This window comes from Stylophora pistillata, chromosome 10, assembly GCF_964205215.1.
Source record: "Stylophora pistillata chromosome 10, jaStyPist1.2, whole genome shotgun sequence".
NCBI classification, from domain to species: Eukaryota; Metazoa; Cnidaria; class Anthozoa; order Scleractinia; family Pocilloporidae; genus Stylophora; species Stylophora pistillata.
In genome coordinates this window covers 11,834,548-11,856,395 of record NC_142528.1, presented here as the reverse complement: position 1 = coordinate 11,856,395, position 21,848 = coordinate 11,834,548, and the positions used below count along the sequence as shown (strand labels likewise).

The 21,848-nt window shown below is 38.6% G+C and overlaps 3 protein-coding genes across 8 annotated transcripts in view; 2 read left to right on the top strand and 1 right to left on the bottom strand.

Annotated features, from left to right (window-relative positions):
- Positions 1–802: 802 nt before the first annotated feature.
- On the top strand, positions 803–4,700 carry LOC111336071 (uncharacterized). 6 transcript variants are annotated; one of them, XR_015992623.1, is made up of 3 exons: positions 803–1,807; positions 3,159–3,265; positions 3,481–4,700. XR_015992623.1 is itself a non-coding variant. In XM_022942100.2 (2 exons), the coding sequence occupies exons 1-2, from the start codon at positions 898–900 to the stop codon at positions 3,164–3,166; spliced, it is 927 nt and encodes a 308-aa protein (XP_022797835.1). In that variant the 5' UTR covers positions 803–897; the 3' UTR covers positions 3,167–4,700. The 6 variants fall into 6 exon arrangements, 2 of the variants coding, with proteins under 2 accessions (XP_022797835.1, XP_088592686.1); XR_015992622.1 differs by having other exon boundaries at positions 3,150–3,265; XR_015992621.1 differs by having other exon boundaries at positions 3,093–3,265.
- An 8,538-nt stretch (positions 4,701–13,238) lies between these two features.
- LOC111336089 (uncharacterized) lies at positions 13,239–16,091 on the bottom strand. The gene has a single exon (XM_088737178.1). The coding sequence runs from the start codon at positions 15,755–15,757 to the stop codon at positions 15,164–15,166; it is 594 nt and encodes a 197-aa protein (XP_088593304.1). The 5' UTR covers positions 15,758–16,091; the 3' UTR covers positions 13,239–15,163.
- A 5,703-nt stretch (positions 16,092–21,794) lies between these two features.
- The window catches only part of LOC148721812 (uncharacterized), a 3,897-nt gene continuing 3,843 nt past the window's right edge, over positions 21,795–21,848 (top strand). Inside the window, exon 1 of the mRNA XM_088735930.1 lies at positions 21,795–21,848. This exon is cut by the window's right edge and continues 389 nt beyond it. The gene's annotated coding sequence lies outside the window, so the exon portion shown is untranslated.

Sequence of the window (21,848 nt, the reverse complement as noted above, 5' to 3'; positions counted from 1 at the left end):
CGCGTAGTTTCTTTTCGTTCAGAAAATAATCCCGATACCAGAGCTAGAATAAACACCACAACCGTGACTATATTCGCTCTTTTTCTGAGAAATACACTTCTAACATAAACAGACGGTCGTTGGCTAGTTTTCCTGGAAAGGTCTTTAAGTGATCATGCGCGACTTCAGCCACCCGTGTAGCATTGTGGAAGACTTGGAATGTCACTTGTACCCAGATCTCCCTTCATTCCTCCCACCCGCTAAAGTTGCTGACGCAGTTTTTAAGAAAGCAGCCCTGCAATAAGTTAAACTTGAGGTCAGTTGAAAAAAAAAATCAAAATAAGAAACACAAAAATAAAACAAGAGAATTGATAAAGGGAAAGACGTCACCATGGGAATAACAGGTGTTTCCTTTTGAAACAAAGAACTTATCCCTTTTTTCTCTTGAGAGATACATCTAAGAAAATCTTTTCGAACATAAGACTGAAGTAGAGAGTTCCCTTTTACAAAAATGACCGAAATATTTATTTAAAAATTCTTAATCATTCAGTGAAACCAAAAGTTCCAAATTGCGTCATCTCACTTGCAAAGAATTGCACTGTCAAAACTTCCTCCGGGAGATCGACTGATGGAACCAGGTTTAATTTTCGTTTTACTGTGTTAACGAATATTAACTAGAAAAACCCCACCAGTTATTTCTTGTGTTATTGCTAAGTCCTGAAGCAAACAGTTAGGGAAAAAAGCTAAACGAATTTAAAAAGAACCCCTGTGAAGCAATTTCTCGGAATTCGGAAGGTTTACTGCTCATGCGTAGACAGTACATATATGATACACAGACACGCACTTCACTCGCCGACTGACATCAGTACATCAAACATTTTAAAGTTAGCATCGTTCTTCGTTTGAAGAAGACGAACGATGAGTGACGATCATTTGCGACAGATTGAAAATCGTGGTCGAACTGCCACGGCCATCTTTGGTTTGGTTCATGAGACTTCACAATTTGAGCGAGAAAGAATCAACGAATTCATCATTAATCAGCACGGTGGTGAGATCGATTCTTTGAAGGAAAAAATCGAAGAGAAGAATGAAGAGATATTGCATCTTCACAAAGCAATTAAAGACCTCGAAGATAAAAACAAGAAATTGGACATCGCTTTGAAAACTCGAAACGAAGAAGTTGCGAAACTCAAGACAAGGATTGCCAAGCTGGAAGCTGAGAAAAAAGGCCTGGAAGACAAGTTGAGGAACGTCGAAGGAAAGCTCGACCGCATGGAAAAGGAAGTCGAGGACTTGGATAAGGCGAAGCAGGTCCAAGAGGAAGAAAATGTAAATCTTAAAGAGAGTTTGGCGATTGTGTCTGGGGAAGTGGAAAGTGTGAAGCAAGAGCTGGTGTCGACCAGAAATGAAAACCAAAGTTTGAAGAAAGAGGTAAGAGACCTTAGTCAAAAGCTATTGCCAACCGGTCTCGGATTACCGATGCTGACTCCTCCGCCACCAATCGCTCCTGATCTACAAGCTTCTCTACGTCTGGGTGAGTTGAGCCGTCAGCTGCAAGCTAAGATGTACAAGTACGTCTTTCCACAGATGTACACCCCCATTGGTGGATACAAGGTGAAGACCATTCGTCGTGACCTGAATAAGTTTTCGACTGAAGAAGAGCAAGTAAAAGCAAACCAGCGGTGGAATGAGTTACAAAAGAAACTGAATTGGAACGAAACGTACGAGGAAGCGATAAAACTACTGCAGGAAAACAGGAATGCTGATGCGCATCCCAAAATAACGGGTAAATTACTTCATGAAGCGGTGGAAGTCATGGATTCGAAAGGTAACCTGAGAGGTCGGCTCACACGGGAATGCCTTGATGTCTTAATAAGTATGTGGGAGAAAATTTAGCCCCTGGAGCAGCTTCATCCCTTACCGTTTCAGGTTTTTTTTTTCTAATAAGTCAAACCTCTGGTGTTAAATACGGGTACTATAAATTCTACTGAGCTCGAGACACCCGTTGAAGTTAAGCAGGGATTATTTTGTTCTCGTTTTCTCTATGACTATAAGAATATTGGCCGTTGTTGAAGCAAACTGTGGTGATTCACTTTCTTCAGGAACCAGAAAGAAAAAATCACACCTAGTTGTCTATTTTGGGGTAGAAATTTCCTGAATTGCATAAGTGAATTTCTTTATCGTCCAGACACTGCCGGATTTAATGGCTCTCATCTCTCAGAGGATGCTGGACTTGGCGCTGCCACGAAATTAACCGTCAGAACTCTATCCGAACATTTCAACAACCTTGGCGCATTTTCAGTTAACAAGAATGAGAATTAACCTCGGCATTTAAGTATTTCTAGAATTTCCCACATTTCTTTAAGTAAATTAGCACCGTTAGCTAACGATGCTAGCGAATTCAGTGTACACTATGCGACCCTATTCGATAGGTGAGTTAAATTTATAAAGGCGAATTCGAAGAGGAAATCTTTTAAAACAAAACGCATATTTGCCAACTAAGAAAATTATGCTTATTTGCTTTCGATACTACATGTAGCAGGCGAGTAAAATGCGAGTAGGTAATGTTTTCAACCCGCTTACGTTATCTTAGAAATTCCCTTTGACATCATAATCCCTAATTATTTGAGGAAAATGACTTTGATAACTCGCAAATTTGTGTTTCTTAACTTAGCTTGCTTCGTTTTCTTAACGAATCTCAACTAGATGAATTGAATTGAATTGATTTGAATTGAAGATGATTACAAGATCACTTCGTCAAATTAAGTGAGTTTTGCATCATACAAACGACTGATTCACGAACAGTTGTTTCTGTTTGATTGCCTTTTGTTTCGGAGTCAAATGAGTTTAAATCCTCCCTCATAATCGTAATCTCCCGTTAACAAAGTAAAAGGAATTTTGAGACTTAAAGCTTTTCTCTGCGACCCGTTATGGGAGCGTTTTAGGGCTTTTTAGGGCTTTGAAACTTATGTATTTCACCACAGACCATGCAAGAAAACAAGTAGACGTTTTCCTAGAAATTCCCACTCGACGATAGGCTAATTTGGTGGGCAAGGTTTCCTAGAAATTACCTTCACCGACAAGTGCATTTATAATTCATATAAATCCTACAGGTTGTCTAAGATGCGTTGTTCCCCTGCACTCCATTAACCTTTTCTACTAATGACCAGTGATTTTAGGTTGGTAGGACCGACGACAAGCGTTCGCATGAAAATATCCATCAAATTTTGTACATAGAGGGAAAAAAGAGTAAATCCTGTAGCTGCTGTAACAATCGCACTTGAAGGTAAGTAGTCTCCTGTCACTGTCAAGCCTTTGTTAGCAATTAGAGTGTAATGTTACAGTATTAACAATTAAAATGGTTTAGAGATTTGAACATAAACGGTTAAAAAGGGTCATAACCGTGAGGTGTTGGGATTGGGGGAAGGAAATTTATTCAAAGGTGGACACTCTTTCAAGACTTCGACTTTCTGTTAACTCACTTTCTATCTTTTATTCCAGGGTTACGACTCAGCTGAGTTTGAAAACAAAGTCTCGCCTCTCTCTTGTTACGTGTAAACTTTCCCCCTTTTTATACGAATGGAATAGGAATGTTATGACAGCAAATCGTCCGAACGAGCTCATTTCGTGTCCTATCACTTAAAACATTTCATTTTCACAAACAAAGTATTGCTAATACTCATAGGGATGATCAACCGCTCTGAATTGCGATATGGCATCACAGTTTTTTTCCCCTCTGTTATTTATTTTCAATTCATGCCGAAAAGGCCAATTATCTACATTATCTTCGAAGTGTGTGAAGGAAGAATTTCAAGGTGACACATGATATTTCTTAGAAATAATGAACAGGAAGTCACTAGCCCAATTCTCGGAAACTTCTCTTACTCGCCCACGCTTGCATCACGAGGTGACCTTGGCTATGATTGGCTCACACCCCAGCACGCCATGGAAACACCATGCTTCGTTTAGAAAAAAAAAATAAACATGTAAGGAAGGCACTGATTAACTGCGGATGACTACGGGAAAAGGAAGAAAAATCACAAAAGAAAATTAAGGAAAAAAACCTAAAAAAAAATTAAGAAGTCTCGAACTCTCAACAGAAGAGACGTCTGACCCTAACGGCCTGGTACTGAGTCTCTGCTCAATATAATGCCTCAAATCATGTCGAAAACCAGCCAAGATGTAATGCTGTACTAACGCCGAAAAATTATAGCATAAATTACAAGCGAACACATGTTGGTTTGTGTTTCCCAAAAAGTGTCAAAAATGTGAGTTCTGAGGTTGATGCCATAAAATCCAATTTGAAGAAGTTTCCAAATTTCGGCACCAGGCTGGAACACCATTCAGACGAATTTCTTTGAACTTCGTAATGTTTATTGCGATTTAACTGTGTGTAAATCGTTAATTTAAAATGTAAGCCCAGTTGTGAGATAAAGAGAGATATTCGTTTGCAGAAACAAAGACAGAAACCTCCAGATCCATGGGTGATGCACCAGTTTTACGTAAAGTTTTCTGATTTCGCTGTTTGAATTTTCAATAAATTTCTGCCGAATCAGCACTATCATCGCGATGAGGGACCTAAGCTATAGAGTCATTTAATGACACAAATTTTTAGGAAGCTCTTTCAACACTAACAGGCAATTCAGCGACACGAAACCTTCCTTTGACTGGAGAGTCATGTTAATTGCAACGTTACAAAAGTCAAATAAAATCCTGACGCAGACTGTGGAATGATAACTCATTTTGCTTCAGCTGTAACCTGCCAATGTTTTTTTCACAATGTTTCAAGATTTGATGTTTCTAGAGGAAAATTTTCGCCTATTTACGAAGAGTCGTTGAAAAATATTCATATTATGTTTGACTTAACCCCGAATCGTTTAGTGAAATAATGAATGGATCAGTAAATTTGATTTTCTTAACTCTGCCGGGCTCCCAGCGGAGAGCAAAAGCGGGCGCATGAGATGTGGGAAAAGAGGAATGATAACATCTTTACCAGATTTTAGAAATATGTCCGCCAAACAAACGGCCGATGTCCTTGAGATTACGCACAACTTAGTCTTTGTTTGTGCGCGGTTGTGAAGTTCTTGCCCCTGTCCCTCACTCGTCTTTCCCATTTTCAAACTTATGTCTTAGGAGAAAGCCAATAGAGGAGCCTTTAAAGAGACCCCAATACTGTCCCTTTCACTACGCATGTTTGAATTTTAAGATCTTTGATTGAAATTTTAAGCGTTCCTTTCAATCTGAAAAAAAAAGATAGGGAATCAGCCTAAGGTTTGATATACTGCGGCGCTTATTTAGTTTTGGTACCTTATGGTAGGGCGCTTACTAGAAACCAGGCGCTTCTTTCTTTTTTGAGAAAAAAGCAGAATGTGAATAAAACCTTTGATGGTTAATTTGAGTGAGGATCAAAAACTCGAAAATGGGTCCTTCCTTGCTGGAACGCTTAAACCAAACAATCATTGCAAAATTTTTTGAGGGGATGTTTCGTTGTTGTGCACCCACGTTGACGTAATAGTTGAAGGTTGAGACGAGGACCACTTTTTCGCCGTAACGCTTTAAGTGAGCAATTAAAAGAAGATGGACCACGATTGATCTCATGACACCTGTACTTTAACAGTGCTACTACTGAAACAGAGTAGGGACGTTTATAGTAATAGGGGCGCTTATTGGTATAGGGGCGCTTATTGGTATAGGGGCGCTTATTGGTATAGGGGCGCTTATAAGAATAAGGTTGTTTATCAACAAAAACGAATTAAAGGAGGGGGGCATTTATTAGAGAGGGGGCGCTAAATCGAATCATTACGGTAATCAAAGACCACATTGCAAAAAACGAACAAACAAACCAAGAAAAAACACGGAAAAAACCAACAACAACGACAAGAACAAAAACAGCCGAAAGATGTAAAGTATTCTGTTGGTCTTGCTAAGAGGGATTATGCTTCCAAGACTCATTATTATTCAAATATGACTTCTATCAAAGGTCTAAAAAGTTCTTAACGCGGCGGTTTATGATTATACTTCGGAAATATTTGTTTCGAGGAGAAAATTTCGGCACATCTGAGCAATCATACTTTCGAAATATTGTTTCGAGCATAAAGCTTGGGATCAATTAGAGATATCTAAACTTCCAAAACTATACATTCAGCTTCCCAGTAAGCTCAATGGATAGAGCGCTGGAATGTTGTGCGGGAGGTCGAGGGTTCGAGCCCCGGCCGGACCAACACTCAATGTCTTAACATAATTGAGAAGAATATGCTTCCTTTCTATAACATCAAGAAATGGTTAGATATTCTAGTCTTCTCGGATAGAGACGAATAAATGGAGGTCCCGTCTCCTGCAGGGTTGGGGGTAGGAGACGTTAATTTCCCACGCACGAAATTACTGTGTGATGGATGTCCTTCCCCGGGGTGAGATGGGTGGGTTGGGTTTACGTGGATGAACCTAGTAGGGGTTTACGTGTCCTATTGTTCTTCCACCTGTACAATGTACACATCTTTAGAAACAATATTTCAGAGCAGAAAAAGTAAATGCGGGCGTGCTAGTAAAACGGCAGGCAGAACGGTGCTCTGAGGCTGCGGTTGTGTTTGTAGTCGTAAACGGAGTGCACAATAAGCTGGGTTGTACTTTATTTTATTTATTGTTCTTCTCTGATTTCCCATTAACATTCATGTTACCAAGCCACAACCACTAGAACTGAGCCTTGGTTTCCAGTTTTTAAGGAAACAGCTTGCTATTTTTGTTGAGTAAACAAAATCAAAGCTAATATTAAAATGAGCAAAGTTCAACGAAAACGGGAGGATGTTACTGAATAGCGGCAAATTCAGTTGTGTTTGGTATCGTAAGGGGAAGGCTGCGCTGCGTTTCAGACTCTACAAAACCACATCGGGGAAATCTCATCTCTCGTAAAAGAATATTGAATAAAGGGGCAACACTTTGTCGAGAATGAACAAGGATTTATAAGAATTAGAGGCCCAAACCGATGACATCGATTTCATTGGAGTCAAAGAGCCAAGAAATCGAAGCTACGAGACAAACAGTGAACGAGCTTAAAACCGAGATGAGAACTTTGGAAACGAAGTTTCAAAATGTCAAACTTGAAATCATAAGTATGAGAGAATACCATTCTGCTAGGGGTTTTCTTTTAAGAATTCTGCCACTGCAAAAAGGTTCATATCATAAATGACTTTTTGCTGAAATAAGCAAATAAGATATTTACACCTAGTGCAAAACTTTAAGTTAGTGGAAAGGAGGGAGAAGCCCGGTGCGTGAAAAAATTCTACGCAAAAAACTCGTGTGACTTGCAGGCAAAAAAAAAAAACAGATATATAACGAAAGTTGCGGGAAATGACTGAAACACGTTCTGTGAAACTGTTGGTAGATAGTGGAGATTGATCATTTTCGAGACATTTACTATGAGTTTAGACTTCTGGTAAACATCGTAATTTTGTCATTTATACTGGAAAAACTGTACAAAGATTTTCCCTATTAAAAACAATCAGCTTCACCTCAGTAACGTTCCTCATACTATGGTCCAAACCTGTACTGAGGTTAGGAAAAGATGTTTTTCCGTCTGGTCACGAGGATAGGACAAATAAGTCCTGTACTAAATAAAAATCAAAGGGCTCTGAGAGCCAGCTCCTTCATGTAACGGAGAAGTTTCATTGTGACTGTTATTGCTGGTCATCTGAACCAAAGGGGAAACAAAAGAATGTTATTGATAATATTGTAATGGGGTACTGGTAATTTTAATGAATGAGGATTTTGATAGTGCGAGTTAACTGTATTCAAGTCATAAACTACAGAGGTGGGGGGAGGGGGGGGAGGTTAATGGGCTTCCTGGGAAAAATTGAAATTTTCGGCAAGTCAAAATGGAATTTTAGGGTAATGGGATACTTTGCTTCATTATTCATACCGTTACAGTACCCTTTATAGCAATCATTTGCGTGTGACTTCTCATCCAGAGCCTATTTCTTGGCTGATCTCCCCTGTTTTGAAGCCCAATTTTGTTATTACATTCTTCTCCTCCCCCCTAATTCCAGGAGCATTCCGACTATAGCTTATAAAAATGGACAGTGTGTTAGGATTAGAAAGGTTAGGTGGAATGTGTGGTTATTTTAGTATTGCCACATTGACATTAATAATTGAACTTAACACAAGATCACTTTATTTCAAAGTGAGATAGAAACAACAACAGCAAAATGGGCAAGTGAAACTGAGTAGTGTTACAATTTGAGATACAGGTGGATTATGATGCATCCTGTCTTCATACGTTGCTTGTCATGCTCAGTATTTACAAGTTGCTAATTAATAATAATAATTAATAATAATAATTAATAATATTAATTAATAATACGGTGCTTCTCATGCTCAGTATTTACAAGTTGCTAATTAGCCTACATTGAAAATTACTCATCAGTGGCATAGTAACAATAACAATGTTAGGAAGGACAAAAAGGCAGTGGAATTTTTGATTAAAAAATCCAGAATAAAATCAACTCCTGAAATATTTGTTTGCTCTCTGTCATTAATTAAGACTTGCCATCATATATATATATGATAATAAAGATCTTTCCAACAATACATAGGTACATACATACATAGATTAGTTGACCACTCCCCATGGGGGCTTTTCAGGGCGAATTCCCACCCATCCCACCCCAGGGGAGCACATCCACGACACAGTAATCTAGTGCGTGGGAAATTAACGTCTCCTACCCCTAACCCTGCAGGAGACGGGGCCTACGGTTTATTCGTCCTTATCCGAGAAGACTAGAATATCTATCCGTTTCTTGATTATAGAAAGGTAGCAATTTCTCCTCACTTTACTATAAGATCATGAGTATTGGTCCGAACCCTCGACCTCCCGCGCAACACAATCCGGCGCTCTAATCCGTCCTCCGAAACTAATGAAACAGTAATGCACCAGTCAATTGAAATCACCCGCACCCTTCCCCCTGGGGACTACCCGGGGACATAGCGGGGATTTCCGGCACTCCATTTTCACCTATATTGCTTTCAAATTAAGCACTCAAATTCACAGCTTCGCTCTGTACCTCGGGAACTAGAGCGGGGGTTACAATTAAGCCAATTTGTTGTCTTTAGATCTTATTAAAGTAATTGGAGTCGAAAGTCTTTGTGATAAGAGATGATGAAAATGAAATGGAAGAAAATTTCAAGAGTTTGTTTCAAATCCCGAAAAATTATAAATTGATTTACCAAAAATATGACCCAGAATGGGAAGAGTGGATCGATACCACCTTGGCAGATTGCTTAGATAAGGACAAAGTCAAAGTAAGTTCCAATGGAAGTTATTGTCAAAAGGTTTGTCGAATGAATACAGCGTTTTTAAACATGAAATACTAGCCTTGATCAGGATTCTTGAATTCAACTACAATTGAACCTTATAAAACTTCTATTTATTGATTAAGACCTAACTATTTGTTTGTATTTATACTTTTTCAGTCATCAACTGAATAATCTGGCACTTCAAACAAGACTATATCAAATAGTCTTAATGAAGCAAAAGGCGAAGGTATAAAATGAAGGGTAAAATATAAAATAAATACTTAGGTTTAAGGGATGAACATACAGTTTTCTTCATATACAATCTCTGTAATATTTTCCTTTGTGAAGAGTATGGATATTGGAACTATACATTTATTTATATTATTTATAGTGTATGTGTTGATTTGTTTCGGGAGAATGAAATCAGTTAGTGAGAAGTTTAACATAAACGATAACTTAATGGAACACGATCGCTAACACATACAAAGAGCACATGGAATAAATAAAAGCTCGCACAGAGTCATGGTCGGTCATGCATGCAATGCGGGCGTACTCGCTAAAACATCAACATCCCCTCCTGTTTGAGGAAAAGAACAACTTGTAAAAACAACAACAGCTAAGGATAAACTTTCAAACACTATAAAGTTCGAACGCCCAAAGTCTCATTGACGAAGTCATGTCTAATGTGTAAAATAAACAATGTCGGGGTAAACAGTCCTTCCGACTTGAGGGCTCTACTCGGTCACGTAATCTTTGAAACGGATTGGCGGTTTTATTTCACGTCTTGGTCGGTTGGCACTTAGTTACCGTTCAGATTTGTCAGAGAGTGCAACTACTCGTTCACGCAATACGGCTGGCTGCTAACTACAGGAGGGTCCGTGGGTGGGTTACACACTTGGGGGGCTTTCTCTAGTAGTATCAATGGTGTCGCATCAAGAATACGAGGCGGGACAATAGGGGACAGGTCTCGAGCCTTTGGTATAATGCTGGTTGGTCTCATATGTACGCGATTTCTTCTGTACATTCCTCCATTGGGACTACTGATTTGTTAGGAGCCAGAATGTCAGTGACTTTGCCTAATTTCCAGTTCTGCCCTTCAATGTGTTGGAAAAACACTGACTGTCCCACATCTATTTCTGAGAGTCTTCGGGACTTCCGGTCATGAGCTTTCTTAACACTGCGCTTGAGTGCCTCTCATTTCTCTTTCACAAGGGGGTCCTTTGGGCTATCGCTTACGCTAGGCAGGAAATTTCTCGTTCTTCTGTTGAACATCATTTCTGCTGGACTTAGACAGGTGTCTTGACGAGGGGTGTTTCTTTGGTATAGCATCGCTTCATAAGGATCACCTCTTTCTTTATCGGTTTTCCCGAGAAGGGATTTCATGATTTTTACGGCAGACTCTGCTGGACTAAGACAAGTGTCTTGACGAGGGGTGTTTCTTTGGTATAGCATTGCTTCATAAGGATCACCTCTTTCTTTATGGGTTTTCCCGAGAGGGGATTTCATGATTTTTACGGCAGATTCTGCTTTTCCGTTTGTTCTTTGATGCACTGGTGGATTTGGTGCATTTGGTGCATTTGATGCATTTGATGCATTAAATATAAATATAAACATTGGTGATGAGGTAACATGAGTTCTACCCCAGTCCTTCACGAGTAAATTAAATTCCTGACTGGTGATTGCGGGCCTCCATCCGACACAGTCATTTTCGGTATGCCATAACGAGCACAATGTTTCTTGGATAATGTTACAGTATGTACGCTCGTTATCGTTGTGAGCAGATCGATCTCGATGAAGCCTGAGTAGTAATCTACCTCTATCAAGTAGTGCTTTCCAGCAATTTCAAATAAATCAATACCAATCTTTTGCCACGGTTCGTCGCCATCACTGTGCTGCTTGAGTGGTTCTGGTGAATTTCGTGGTTTCATTTCCTGGCATGTTTCACACATGTCGGCTATTTGCTTGATGTCAGAGGCCATGTTGGGCCAATACATGTTGTTCCTCTGGCTCGACGTAACATACTATCACGGCCTAGATGGACACTGTGCAGTCTTCTCTTGATTGATGGTCTTAGAGCCATGGAAATCATAACTGCTTCTCCTTTTACCAGAATTCCATCCACAACACTTAGACAGTCTTGCACATCAAAATATGGCAATGCGCATACAGGGGTTCGACGCTTATCTGCTGGCCATCCTTCCAACACTAACTTCATCCCACCGCTGCCACCATGTTGATTTGTTTCGCGAGAAGGAAATCAGTTGGCGAGAGTTTTAACGATAATTTAATGGAACACGATCGCTAATACATACAAAGAGCACATGGAATAAATTAAAGCTCGCACAAAGTCATGGTTTTTTGTTTTTTTTGTTTTTTTTTAACAACAACATTGACTTTATTTTTTTAAAATTAAAGAAATAACGGCTTTTGTAGCCCGCAGTTAGCAAAGCTATTCTAGGCGGGCTACCTAAACAGACACTGTATAGGCTCTCACACATACACACACACACACACACACACGCGCACACACACACATACGCAACAATGAAATAATTAAATAAATGAGCAAATAAAAATAAATAATAAATAATAGTGGTGATAATCATGTTAAAGGTTTTAACTGGGCTAGTCACACAAGGGAGTTTTTAACAAGTCAAAGAGAAAGCTAATCAGTTGAAATACAAATATAAGCTAGAAAGGTCAAGGTAGCGCAAGTCAACATTCATCTCCTCAATTTCAAGAATTTTCAAAAGCAAGTGAGTTAGCTCACTTTTAAAAGGTGCTTTCCTTAGCTTACGAATTTCACGGGGGATGCCATTCCATATTTTCGCACCAGCTCTTGAAAAGGAAAACAACCGATGATTTGTTCTCGCCTGTTTTATATAAAAGCTTCCAGCTACTGAGAAACGAGTAGAGTAGGAATGAACCTGTTCAGAGTGAGTGAAAAGTTCAGAAATATTGTTAGGAGCACAGCGATTTTTAATGTCATGTAACAGAGAAGCAACCAATTTGAAGTAAAGCATTTTTATCGGTAGAATTCCCGAACGACTGAAAAGAGGAGCACCGTGAGATGTATAATCGGAAAAGTACATTAGACGAAGAACCCGCTTTTGAAAAATGACGATTTTCTTTAGATGAGTATTCACGGCTTGGCCCCAAGCAACGAGACCATAGGAAATATACGGTTCAATGAGCGAGCGGTAAATGTTTATAAGAGTAGTGAGCTGTACCAAGTGCCTTAGCCTTGCAACAATACCGATACCTTTGCTTATTTTCGTGGAAATGTAGTTAATATGGTGCTTCCAGGAGAGATTACCGTCAATTAGAACACCTAGGTATTTAACATATGTCTTACGTTTAAGAGATACCAATTGCTCCGAGTTATTATCAAGTATTTTAAGGTTTACCTCTCGGTATAGTTTGTGTTGATAAGGATGAAAAATAACGAAATTAGATTTAGATACGTTAAGAGATAATTTATTTCAATTCAGCCATTCACACAACTTTAATAACTCTTCATTGACGACAACTTCAAGTTTGTTTAGATCTTTTTCAGTATATAGTAAATTGGTATCATCAGCAAATAGGTAAAAGTCAAACTTTTTAGAGGAACGATGCATGTCATTGACATAAATTAAGAAAAGAAGCGGACCAAGTACAGAACCTTGAGGACTCCACACACTATTCTCTCTTTGCTAGAGACAATAGAACCGATTTGGGTTGATTGCATCCTGACAGACAAGTATGACGAGAACCAGTCATTAATCAATCCTCTAATTCCATAATGGTGTAATTTATGCAACAAAATCGAATGATCAACCGTGTCGAAGGCCTTTTTCAAGTCAATGAAAATGCCACAGGAATATAATTTTTTAATCAATGTTGTTTTGAATTGTATTTAGAATATCCAGAATTGCATGTTGAGTTGAGCAGTTCTCTCTAAATCCATATTGCGATGTGAAAAATATATCATTCTTATTTCTAAAAGATTTTAGGCGTTTGTACATTAGTTTTTCGAATATTCGATTAAACACGGACAGTAACGATATTGGGCGATAATTATTTGGGTCAGTTTCATCATCCGCTTTATAAATTGGAATTACTATAGCGTGCTTTAATTTGTGGGGATGGATACCAGTTGAAATGGACATGTTCATTAGTTCAGCTAGGGTATGAGATATAGCTTGACGTGCGGACTTCAAAAGACGAACTGGACATGAATAAAGTCCATAGGCTTTTTTTGATGGAGTACTCAAAATTTCCATTTCAATTTCAGTAGAAGTGACAGCGTCAAAGAAGAAAGAATTGGTGTAATTTGAATTCCCTAGGTAATCCTTAAAGTCCCTGGAGGATAATGGTATGCTATTTGCAAGTTTAGGTCCGACAGATGCGAAATGATAATTCAATGCATTAGCTATTTCTGATTGGTTTTGTGTTGTACCCCGGTTGTCTGGAAGCTGGAGCGACGATGCGAGCTTCGTCTTTTTGTGTTTATTAATTAAAGTGTTAATCCCCTCCCAAGTTTTTTTCATATTATTTAGGTTTCTACTAAAATAGGATTGATAGTAAAGTCTTTTACTCTGGCGAGTAAGGATTAAATTGTGTTCCTGTACAGCTTGTATGTAGCCATGTCACCAGAGTAAAAGAGATCGTTCTTTATTTTTATTGATCTACGTAAACCTCTAGTTATCCACGGTTTAGATAGTTGCTTGGCCTTGCGTTTTGATACAATTTTGAGAGGAGCATGTCTATTAACAAGTTTATTCAATTTGTTATAGAACGAAGAAAAGCGTTTGTCAATAGAGCCATTAGAGATCAAACCGGTCCAGTCAGTTTGAGAAATATCACTAATAAAGTTTACTTCCGAGAATCTCGAATAGTCACGGATTTTAGTCCCCTGATAAGGAGATTTTAAAGATGGAGAATGGATGATGCAAAATTGAGAGTAGTGGTCACTTATATCTGAGAAAATGTTGCCGCTGGAGAGTTTAAAGCCAATTCTGTTAACAAGAATATTGTCAATAAGTGTGGCAGAACTATTATGGACTCTTGTAGGCTTGTCAATTACTGGAAAAAAGGAGTAGCTTTGCAGGGACAGCAGAAATTTACGAGAAAAATCACAGGTTTCAGGTTTGAGGAGATCAAACATATCGGTTTATTAGTAGAGCTTAGTCTTTCTATTGTCATATCGAAATACGTTTGAAATTGTTCAGGAGAAGTATGTTGCCGATAGATTACACCCCATATAACATTTTTACCTTTTAAAAATTCGAGTTCAATCCATAAGGCCTGGAAAGCCTCGTTAGAGGTTTTTCCGAGGACTGTGTAATTTAAACTGGCGTCAACATACATACCGACACCTCCACAAGAAAGAGGAGTTGGCACCTGTTCGAATTGGTAATTAGGTATATGTGGATTAAAGTCTATTCTGGCCGAATTTGTAATTTTAGTTTCGGTTATTCTGATTACGCTGAAGCGGTAGTCTAGTTCATCCAGTAAATGTACTTGCAGATTTTCAAGGTTACGGCGAAGGCTTCGCACATTATTATGTAGAATTGAGAAAGATGTTTTGTTTTCATCTCGCATGAGATCGTTTTTAAACTTGCAAAAGCTGTGGTGAGAAATATCGGCTTCGAATTTGTTGATTATTTAGGTTGCTATCAGGATTGACACTACTTTGAGTATTCAAACTAAAAATATCTAATACATGGAGGCTACGGAGCTTATCTAAGTACTTTTTCGTTGGCAAGTTACTGTTCAGGCTATTATTGAACGGACCATTCGTTCGGATGATATCAACATTTGAGAACGGAAGGTTTTTTAATAAAGATTTGTTTGCTCGGCAAACATATCTGTCACTTAGGGCTACCATTGAGAGTTGTTATTACAAGATATATACTTAGCTATGGTCTCCGTTTTCCAGGTTGAGCAAATCACCAATATTCTTGATCTTGATAGCTCGAGACGCAGCATCTTTCCGTAAATAAACAAAGGAGCCCTTTGACCAACAGTACTGGTAATAATGCTGTTCTTTAAACTTCTTCGCCCCGAACAGGACTGTTTGCATTCGGGGTGACAAATGATCAAAAACTCTAACCGCGCTTAACGAGGCATCCTCAGGGAGTCCAACGGAAGCCGGGTCCAATTTGCATGCATCTTTACGATGATTCATGACGCTTTCTTTGGCTAAACGCCTGATAAATCTACAAACTATCGGCTTTGGCTTGCCATTATTATTCCTGCTGGGAACACGATGGGCGGTGTCAATGTCATACATCGATGCATCAGCTCCCGTCTCTTTAAAAATGTTTAGGCAAAGCTTGCTTATCGAGGCTGCGGATTCATCTTGCAGCCTCTCCGGCATTCCCACAATTTTTACATTATACTGGAAACTATGTTCTTGAATTTCGTCAATAGCATTTCCAATAATATCTACCTTGGCTTTCAGCTCTTCGAGTTTGGTGCTTAGTCGCTGGAGTTCGTCTTTGGCCATGCCGCTAAAGAGATGGAAGTCGTCGTATTTCTTGCTCTAGAACTCTACACATTGGGCAACTTCTTCGCTGGGCAGGACTTCTTCGCTTCTGTCGCTATGTCGCTGTATCAACTCCTTCAATCTAGCTACCTCGTCCGACATTGACGATAGTTGCGCTTTAAGTATGTTATTGTCCTTCTTCAAAGCCGCAACTGACCCAGGCATTGCACAGTGGTTATATGAAAGGACACACAATAAAAATAGAATACAAAAATAAGAAAAACCAAAGAATATAAAGAAACTTAGCGGAGCTCAAAAATCACAACCCTCTTGACCAACATTCGCTGAACAATGTTCTAAGTCATGGTCGGTCATGCATGCAATGCGGGCGTACTCGCTAATACATCAACAATTTTTTAAATCTACTCTAGTGAGCAGCACACAGCAACAGATCTTGTCAACTTCTTTATTTTCTCCGACCGGTTTCGTCTGATAACATAGACTTTGCTAGGGAGTATGAACAAGATAGTGAAGGAACTTATTTTATACCTAATCATTGTAGTACAAATCACGTTCCAACAAGGGTGTGAACAGCGAAAAAACACCCTAAAAACATTACGTGCAGGATATCTCTAAAATCCTGCGTGACGCTAAAAATACGCAATGTTTAGTTTTAGAACGAGAATGTTTAATTTTGGGGCTCACGGATTTAACTTTAAATCCGTGAGCCCCAAAAACAATTTTTTCCATTTACAAAGAGCGCATGGAATAAATTAAAGCTCGCACAGAGTCATGGTCGGTCATGCATGCAATGCGGGCGTATTCGCTAATACATCAACAGTATGCATAAATTTTATGTATATGCAAGTAGACTAAAAATTAACTAACTAAAAAGTAGAGGGATTAAACTTGGTGTCCGTGAAACATTGCTCGATACAAATAGTAGAGCGGGTATAATGTGTGGTAGTCGGGAAAAAAACAACTACATAAAAAGTATATATCTATAATTCTGTAAGTATTTTCCAGCCAACACAAATACGTGTGAAATATAATGTCCAAGAATTGTTTGTATATGTGTTGAAATTGCAATTTTTTCTGATAAACTCACTAGCAAGTTTCTCTTATTTTTCAGTATTTGTTTCAAGCCAGCAACTTACTAAATGTAGTAACAATGACAGTGTTTCACTTAATCCACCAACTCATGTAAGTTTTAAGCAGTGAATATATTTTATTTTGTTAGCAATGATAAAGATGATAGCTTACAGTAAAATGATTTATTTGAAGGTAACAAATCCGCCAACCTTGCAATAAATCAGTTTATTAGTCTATGTTTTATACAAGGGAATTTTATAAGTACAGTGACACATTTTTAATTATTTATTATCTAGACTTGAGTAAGTATTGAGAAATATGCTGGTCATAACTTGTATAGGCACTACTTCCTGAATATGCAATTTATATTAAAATATAACATTTACACTCTCTTTGCCTTGAACTGACTCATTAGTACTAGGTGTGATCCCTTTCTTTCAAAGATTTTGATGAAAATTTAATGTAAAAGAAAACTAGTTAAATATTTTTTCCAAAGTAAACTTCTTATATCTTTATATCACTGGGTGATATCCTGATCTACATGTATTTGAAAGATTCATACAGCTCCAAAAGTCCCAGAGAAGTATCGTGTTGATATAGACAAGCTAAAAGTATCATTTATAAAGATCTGAAACCAGGAAGTTTCCTATACAACTATAGAAGCAAACTCAATACTGCTGCATGTGACCTGACACTTGAAAATCCCACCTCTCCACAAAAGCGAGATTAACTGATAGCCTGTGCTAAGAGGAAGGTTGAGGAGGATGGTTATGCTTAAGTAAAGAAAAAGTCTCGTTCCACTAAATTAAATCCACCAGAGAATGAGTAGCTTAAGAATGTCAGGCTGAAAAACGAACTTAGAGTTAAGCAAATTTCAAATATCAGTGAGGAACTTGAAGAAGTAAAGAAAGAAATATCTCACTTAGAAAGATCTAGAGAAAAGGCAACGAATGTAAATGCTGATGAGAAAGCTCTGCGTCTCTCAAAAGAAATGGTACCTCTAAATGCACGGAAGAGATAACTTAAAATGAGGAGCTGCAGCTTTTATAGCAAAAAGAAGCGAAGTCTTCCAGAGATAGTGAAAGAAGGCAGAAGACACCAAAGCAAAGCAGCAATAAGCACAAGAGTGAGCACAAATCCACTGGTCATCGAAGTTTGAATGCATTGATAAAGAGCATGAATGCCAGTAGCACTGAGCACAGCAGCATTGAACCACTGAATGGTGAAGACAACTTTTTCTTTTTTCAGAACAGCAAAAACCAAGCTCAAAATTCCACAGAATGCAAGAAGACAGTCCCAGTGTTGTCTCAGGAACAAAGCAGAATTCTACAAGCTCTACAAAATATATTTTATGTTAAAGTCTGGACAGTAAATTGACTGTTCAGAACTTCAGTTATATTTAACTCAAAAGCAAACAAACATCATGTGACTTAAAAAAATGTATATTAATAAGTGATGGAGTATAGTAATAATGATAATAACATTTATTATAACTTATTTCTATAGCGCTCTTATTTTATGTTCAGGGCGCTTTACAACACTGTGCGGGGGACTTTGCCAGACTTGGCAGTTTACAATCAACAAGGGAGAATTATTTACAGATGCCCCCTCCCCCTAATTCCCAGTAAACAGGCCAGAGCACAATATAGTAATCTCGTGGTGTGGGTTCTTTAACGTCCCCTGCCTAATCAAATTATCTAATTAATAAATGTAGGAGACAGAACCTACGGTTTATTCGTCTTTGTCCGAGAAGACTAGAATATCTATCGAAAATGTTTTCCGTTAGTCAAATATAACTCTTAAAATGCAAAACAACGCCTTATACAGCTGCCAGTTGTTGTGTTCCAAATGAGTACCAAAGGACTAGGCTAACAAAATTGTTGAACAAAAGAACGGTGTAGATTTTACGAAGTATGGTCCACTTTTTAAGGAGGTGGTTCCTGCTGAAATATATAAAGTTGAATTGACAAGGGAAACCCTCAATGGACTTTGTGACCTCGCTTCTAACGAGTCGGATAAAAAGTCAATAAAATATGCTGCCTGTGCTTCAAGGAATCTCTCAGCATAGGAAGCAGCGAAGCACTAGGGTGTCTCCAATTATTGTACACTAAAATCTGAAGTTGAAAAAGGCATGGAAACTGCCTGTAAAATCCGAAATTAAGTAATGGCGCTTGCTGAGGTTAAGGGACGATCATTTCTTAGAACGATGGGAATCGATATTTCAAGCAGTAATGAATCAGAATACTCTGGAAATTTTCATGTTGTGAATGGGTAAGCGAGAGGGATTATAACGAAACTGAAAATGAACTAAACAATGCGAAAGAAGAAATTCAATCTATCAACACAAAAATATGTATGCACTCAAAGAACAGAGTTATTGATATTCCGTCTACTAGTTTAAAATCGATGGATTGTTCAGTGGGAGCATGCAGTTCCACAAATGTGTCAGAAAATGAACATAATGACGCTAATCATATGGTTGCTCCTCAACAGAGTAAAAGCATCACCTACTTGGACCCTAGCCTGACACTGCTCTTAATAAGCAGCCTGTAGAATTACCTGTTTTAACACCTACTCATGAACACTTAGCCCTTATGCTACGAGATAATAAACTCAATTGGTTTTCCTCTGTGGAAGAACTGAGGTCCTTACTACGACAATACAACACAGGTGTAGTAGGACAAGTGTTGCTTTATTTTGCCCAGCAAATTGATGACATGGATTTTACAGAAGAGGAAGAACGATTTATACAACAGTCACGTCAAACGTTTTTGCTGAGATGTGGCGAGCAGGAATCATTTGAAAATCTATGTACTAATCAATTTGTTTCAGATTCAGAAAGTGATGATCCTCAATCATGGTTAAATCATAAACAATTGAAATCTCCCAAAGGAATCGAGTTGATAAAGAAACAGCGACAAATCCTACATTCACAAGGAAAGCGCAAAGCTGCTAAAGGAATTGCTAATAACTGATTGCTGAAAAGAAAAATTCCCAAGAGGGTTCCCTCAATTTTGAAAGAATTTTCTAATATTTCAAAAGATATCGGAGGATTATGTTAGAAGTAAACAATGTAGAGCGAATGCTTGGAGAAGGACGGGAGTAGTAACATTTGACGGTAATCGGAAACGAGGGTCAAAGGCATCATGAGTTTCTTAGGAAAAGATACAACACCAAAAAGATTAGTTATGAAACAATTTGGATATATCAACAAAGTTGAAATGGTAAATTGGCCACCGTAATGATTACAAAAGCTGACTAGGCGTTCTCCGATGAGTTCTGCCAAGAAGCAAACACGCAGCAAATTTAATCCTTAATATGGTAGCTAATATTTTGAAACTTAAAAGTTACTTTCAGACACATGATTTTCCTTTCGAACCTGACGAAATATCATGTCTACGAGCAGAAACCTGAGCTACGTATATAGACATCTATAGTTTTGTAGTATTATATTTCAGAGCGGCAAACTAAGCCACCGTAAGGAAAATCTATATTTTCAAAATATCACGTTTCCGGGCAGAAACCTGGAGTAGGGTTAAGAACAATCACTTTATAACTCCGTGTCAGTGGTAACTGAATCAAAAGCATGCGCATAAAATGTTATTGAGAAGAACACGTCATAGCGATCAAACAAGATACAGCCCTGTTTACTCAGTGTGCCCCACGTATCCTTGGGTTTCACCCACGTGACCAATACCTTAGCAACGGTTACTATCCGCCATCTTAGTGTCCCTCGAGCGTAAACAAACCGTATCTAACGAAGAGTTCATGTGAGAAAGAAGGGATGGTTTTATGCATTGTTGTTGGCTGTTCGAGCAAAAGTGGAAAGCATAAAGCCTAAGGAATTTTTCGTATAATAATTTAATAATTTTATTATTTCTATAGCGCAAAATTCATTAGATATATGATCTAATGCGCTATACCTAAGATCATTACAAATCAAGGGGAAGAACAGGAGGAACTAGAAGTTGTTGTATGGTTCGAGGCTTGCGGCTGTTGTAGATCCTCGAATTTTTGGTCGAGCTTTTCTTTGAGCTTCTTAGCCGATGAGAAATCGATGTCTTTAGCCCTCGCATAAGGCACTTCATTGACATATGTCGGCAAAATCCATGAGCATTTTACCTGAATGCAAGCAGGCTTGGGGTGTCACGAGAACTCACACCCCGAAAACTCAGACCTCAGACCTCAGACCCCGAAAACTCAGACCCCTCGAAAATTCAAGAGATAAACTCGACTCATGATCACTCCTGGTAATGCCGCGTGTATTTTGACCTTTTGGGTCTTGATCCAACTGTAGCAGCAAAAACAAGGCCGCAATTTGCAAGTTTCGCAAAATCGTCCGATGGTTGAGCATTAAAACATTTTAGAGTGACAAAAGACTTCATTTAGCTTAGATTTCCTCCATTTTTCCCGTTAATTTTGAGCTTTTCATTCACAGTTAACTGGATCAAATGCGCTTGCTCCAACACCAAAGTATTAAAATGTGGCGTGATTTTGACCAGCCAAAAGGGACGTTTGTTTACTTTTTTGTACTTCGTCGCACAGATCCTTGTTGTCGCTCTGTTAAAATTCTTAAATATTTCGCGATAATAATGGATACAAAGAGAGACTCGGCCCACCAGTCTCAAAACGAAGACAAATTTGTGACCCTTGGGCTAGAGTTCTTAAATGAGGCAGAAAGAGAAAAACAACGGGAAAGAAGACTCGGCATCAGCGCCGTCACGATTCGCTTCACTGAAGAATCACTCTTGATATTGTTGTCCGTCTTTCGCGTCAGATTTGTTGCATTATTCCACCGGTTATGTTATAAAACAATTGGTTCATGCTTTATGCTATGCACTATCGAATTATGGAGCACTTCGGAAGCTTGGAGAACACTTCGAGGGGTCTGAGTTTTCGGTGTCTGAGTTTTCGTGACACTCAGCGAGCTTGCCATGAACTCGAGTAGTTGCCTCTAACCATAGTTAGTAGAGGAGACTGGTTATGAAAGTCGGCGAGCTTCAAAGACCGATGTCTTTGT

Coding starts and splice junctions, on each gene's coding strand:
- LOC111336071 (XM_088736560.1), top strand. CDS start 898: ATGAGTGACGATCATTTGCGACAGATTGAAAATCGTGGTCGAACTGCC. Junction 1,808..3,092: donor GGAAGTCATGGATTCGAAAG/GTAACCTGAGAG, acceptor TAAATCCTACAG/GTTGTCTAAGATGCGTTGTT.
- LOC111336089 (XM_088737178.1), bottom strand. CDS start 15,757: ATGGCCAAAGACGAACTCCAGCGACTAAGCACCAAACTCGAAGAGCTG.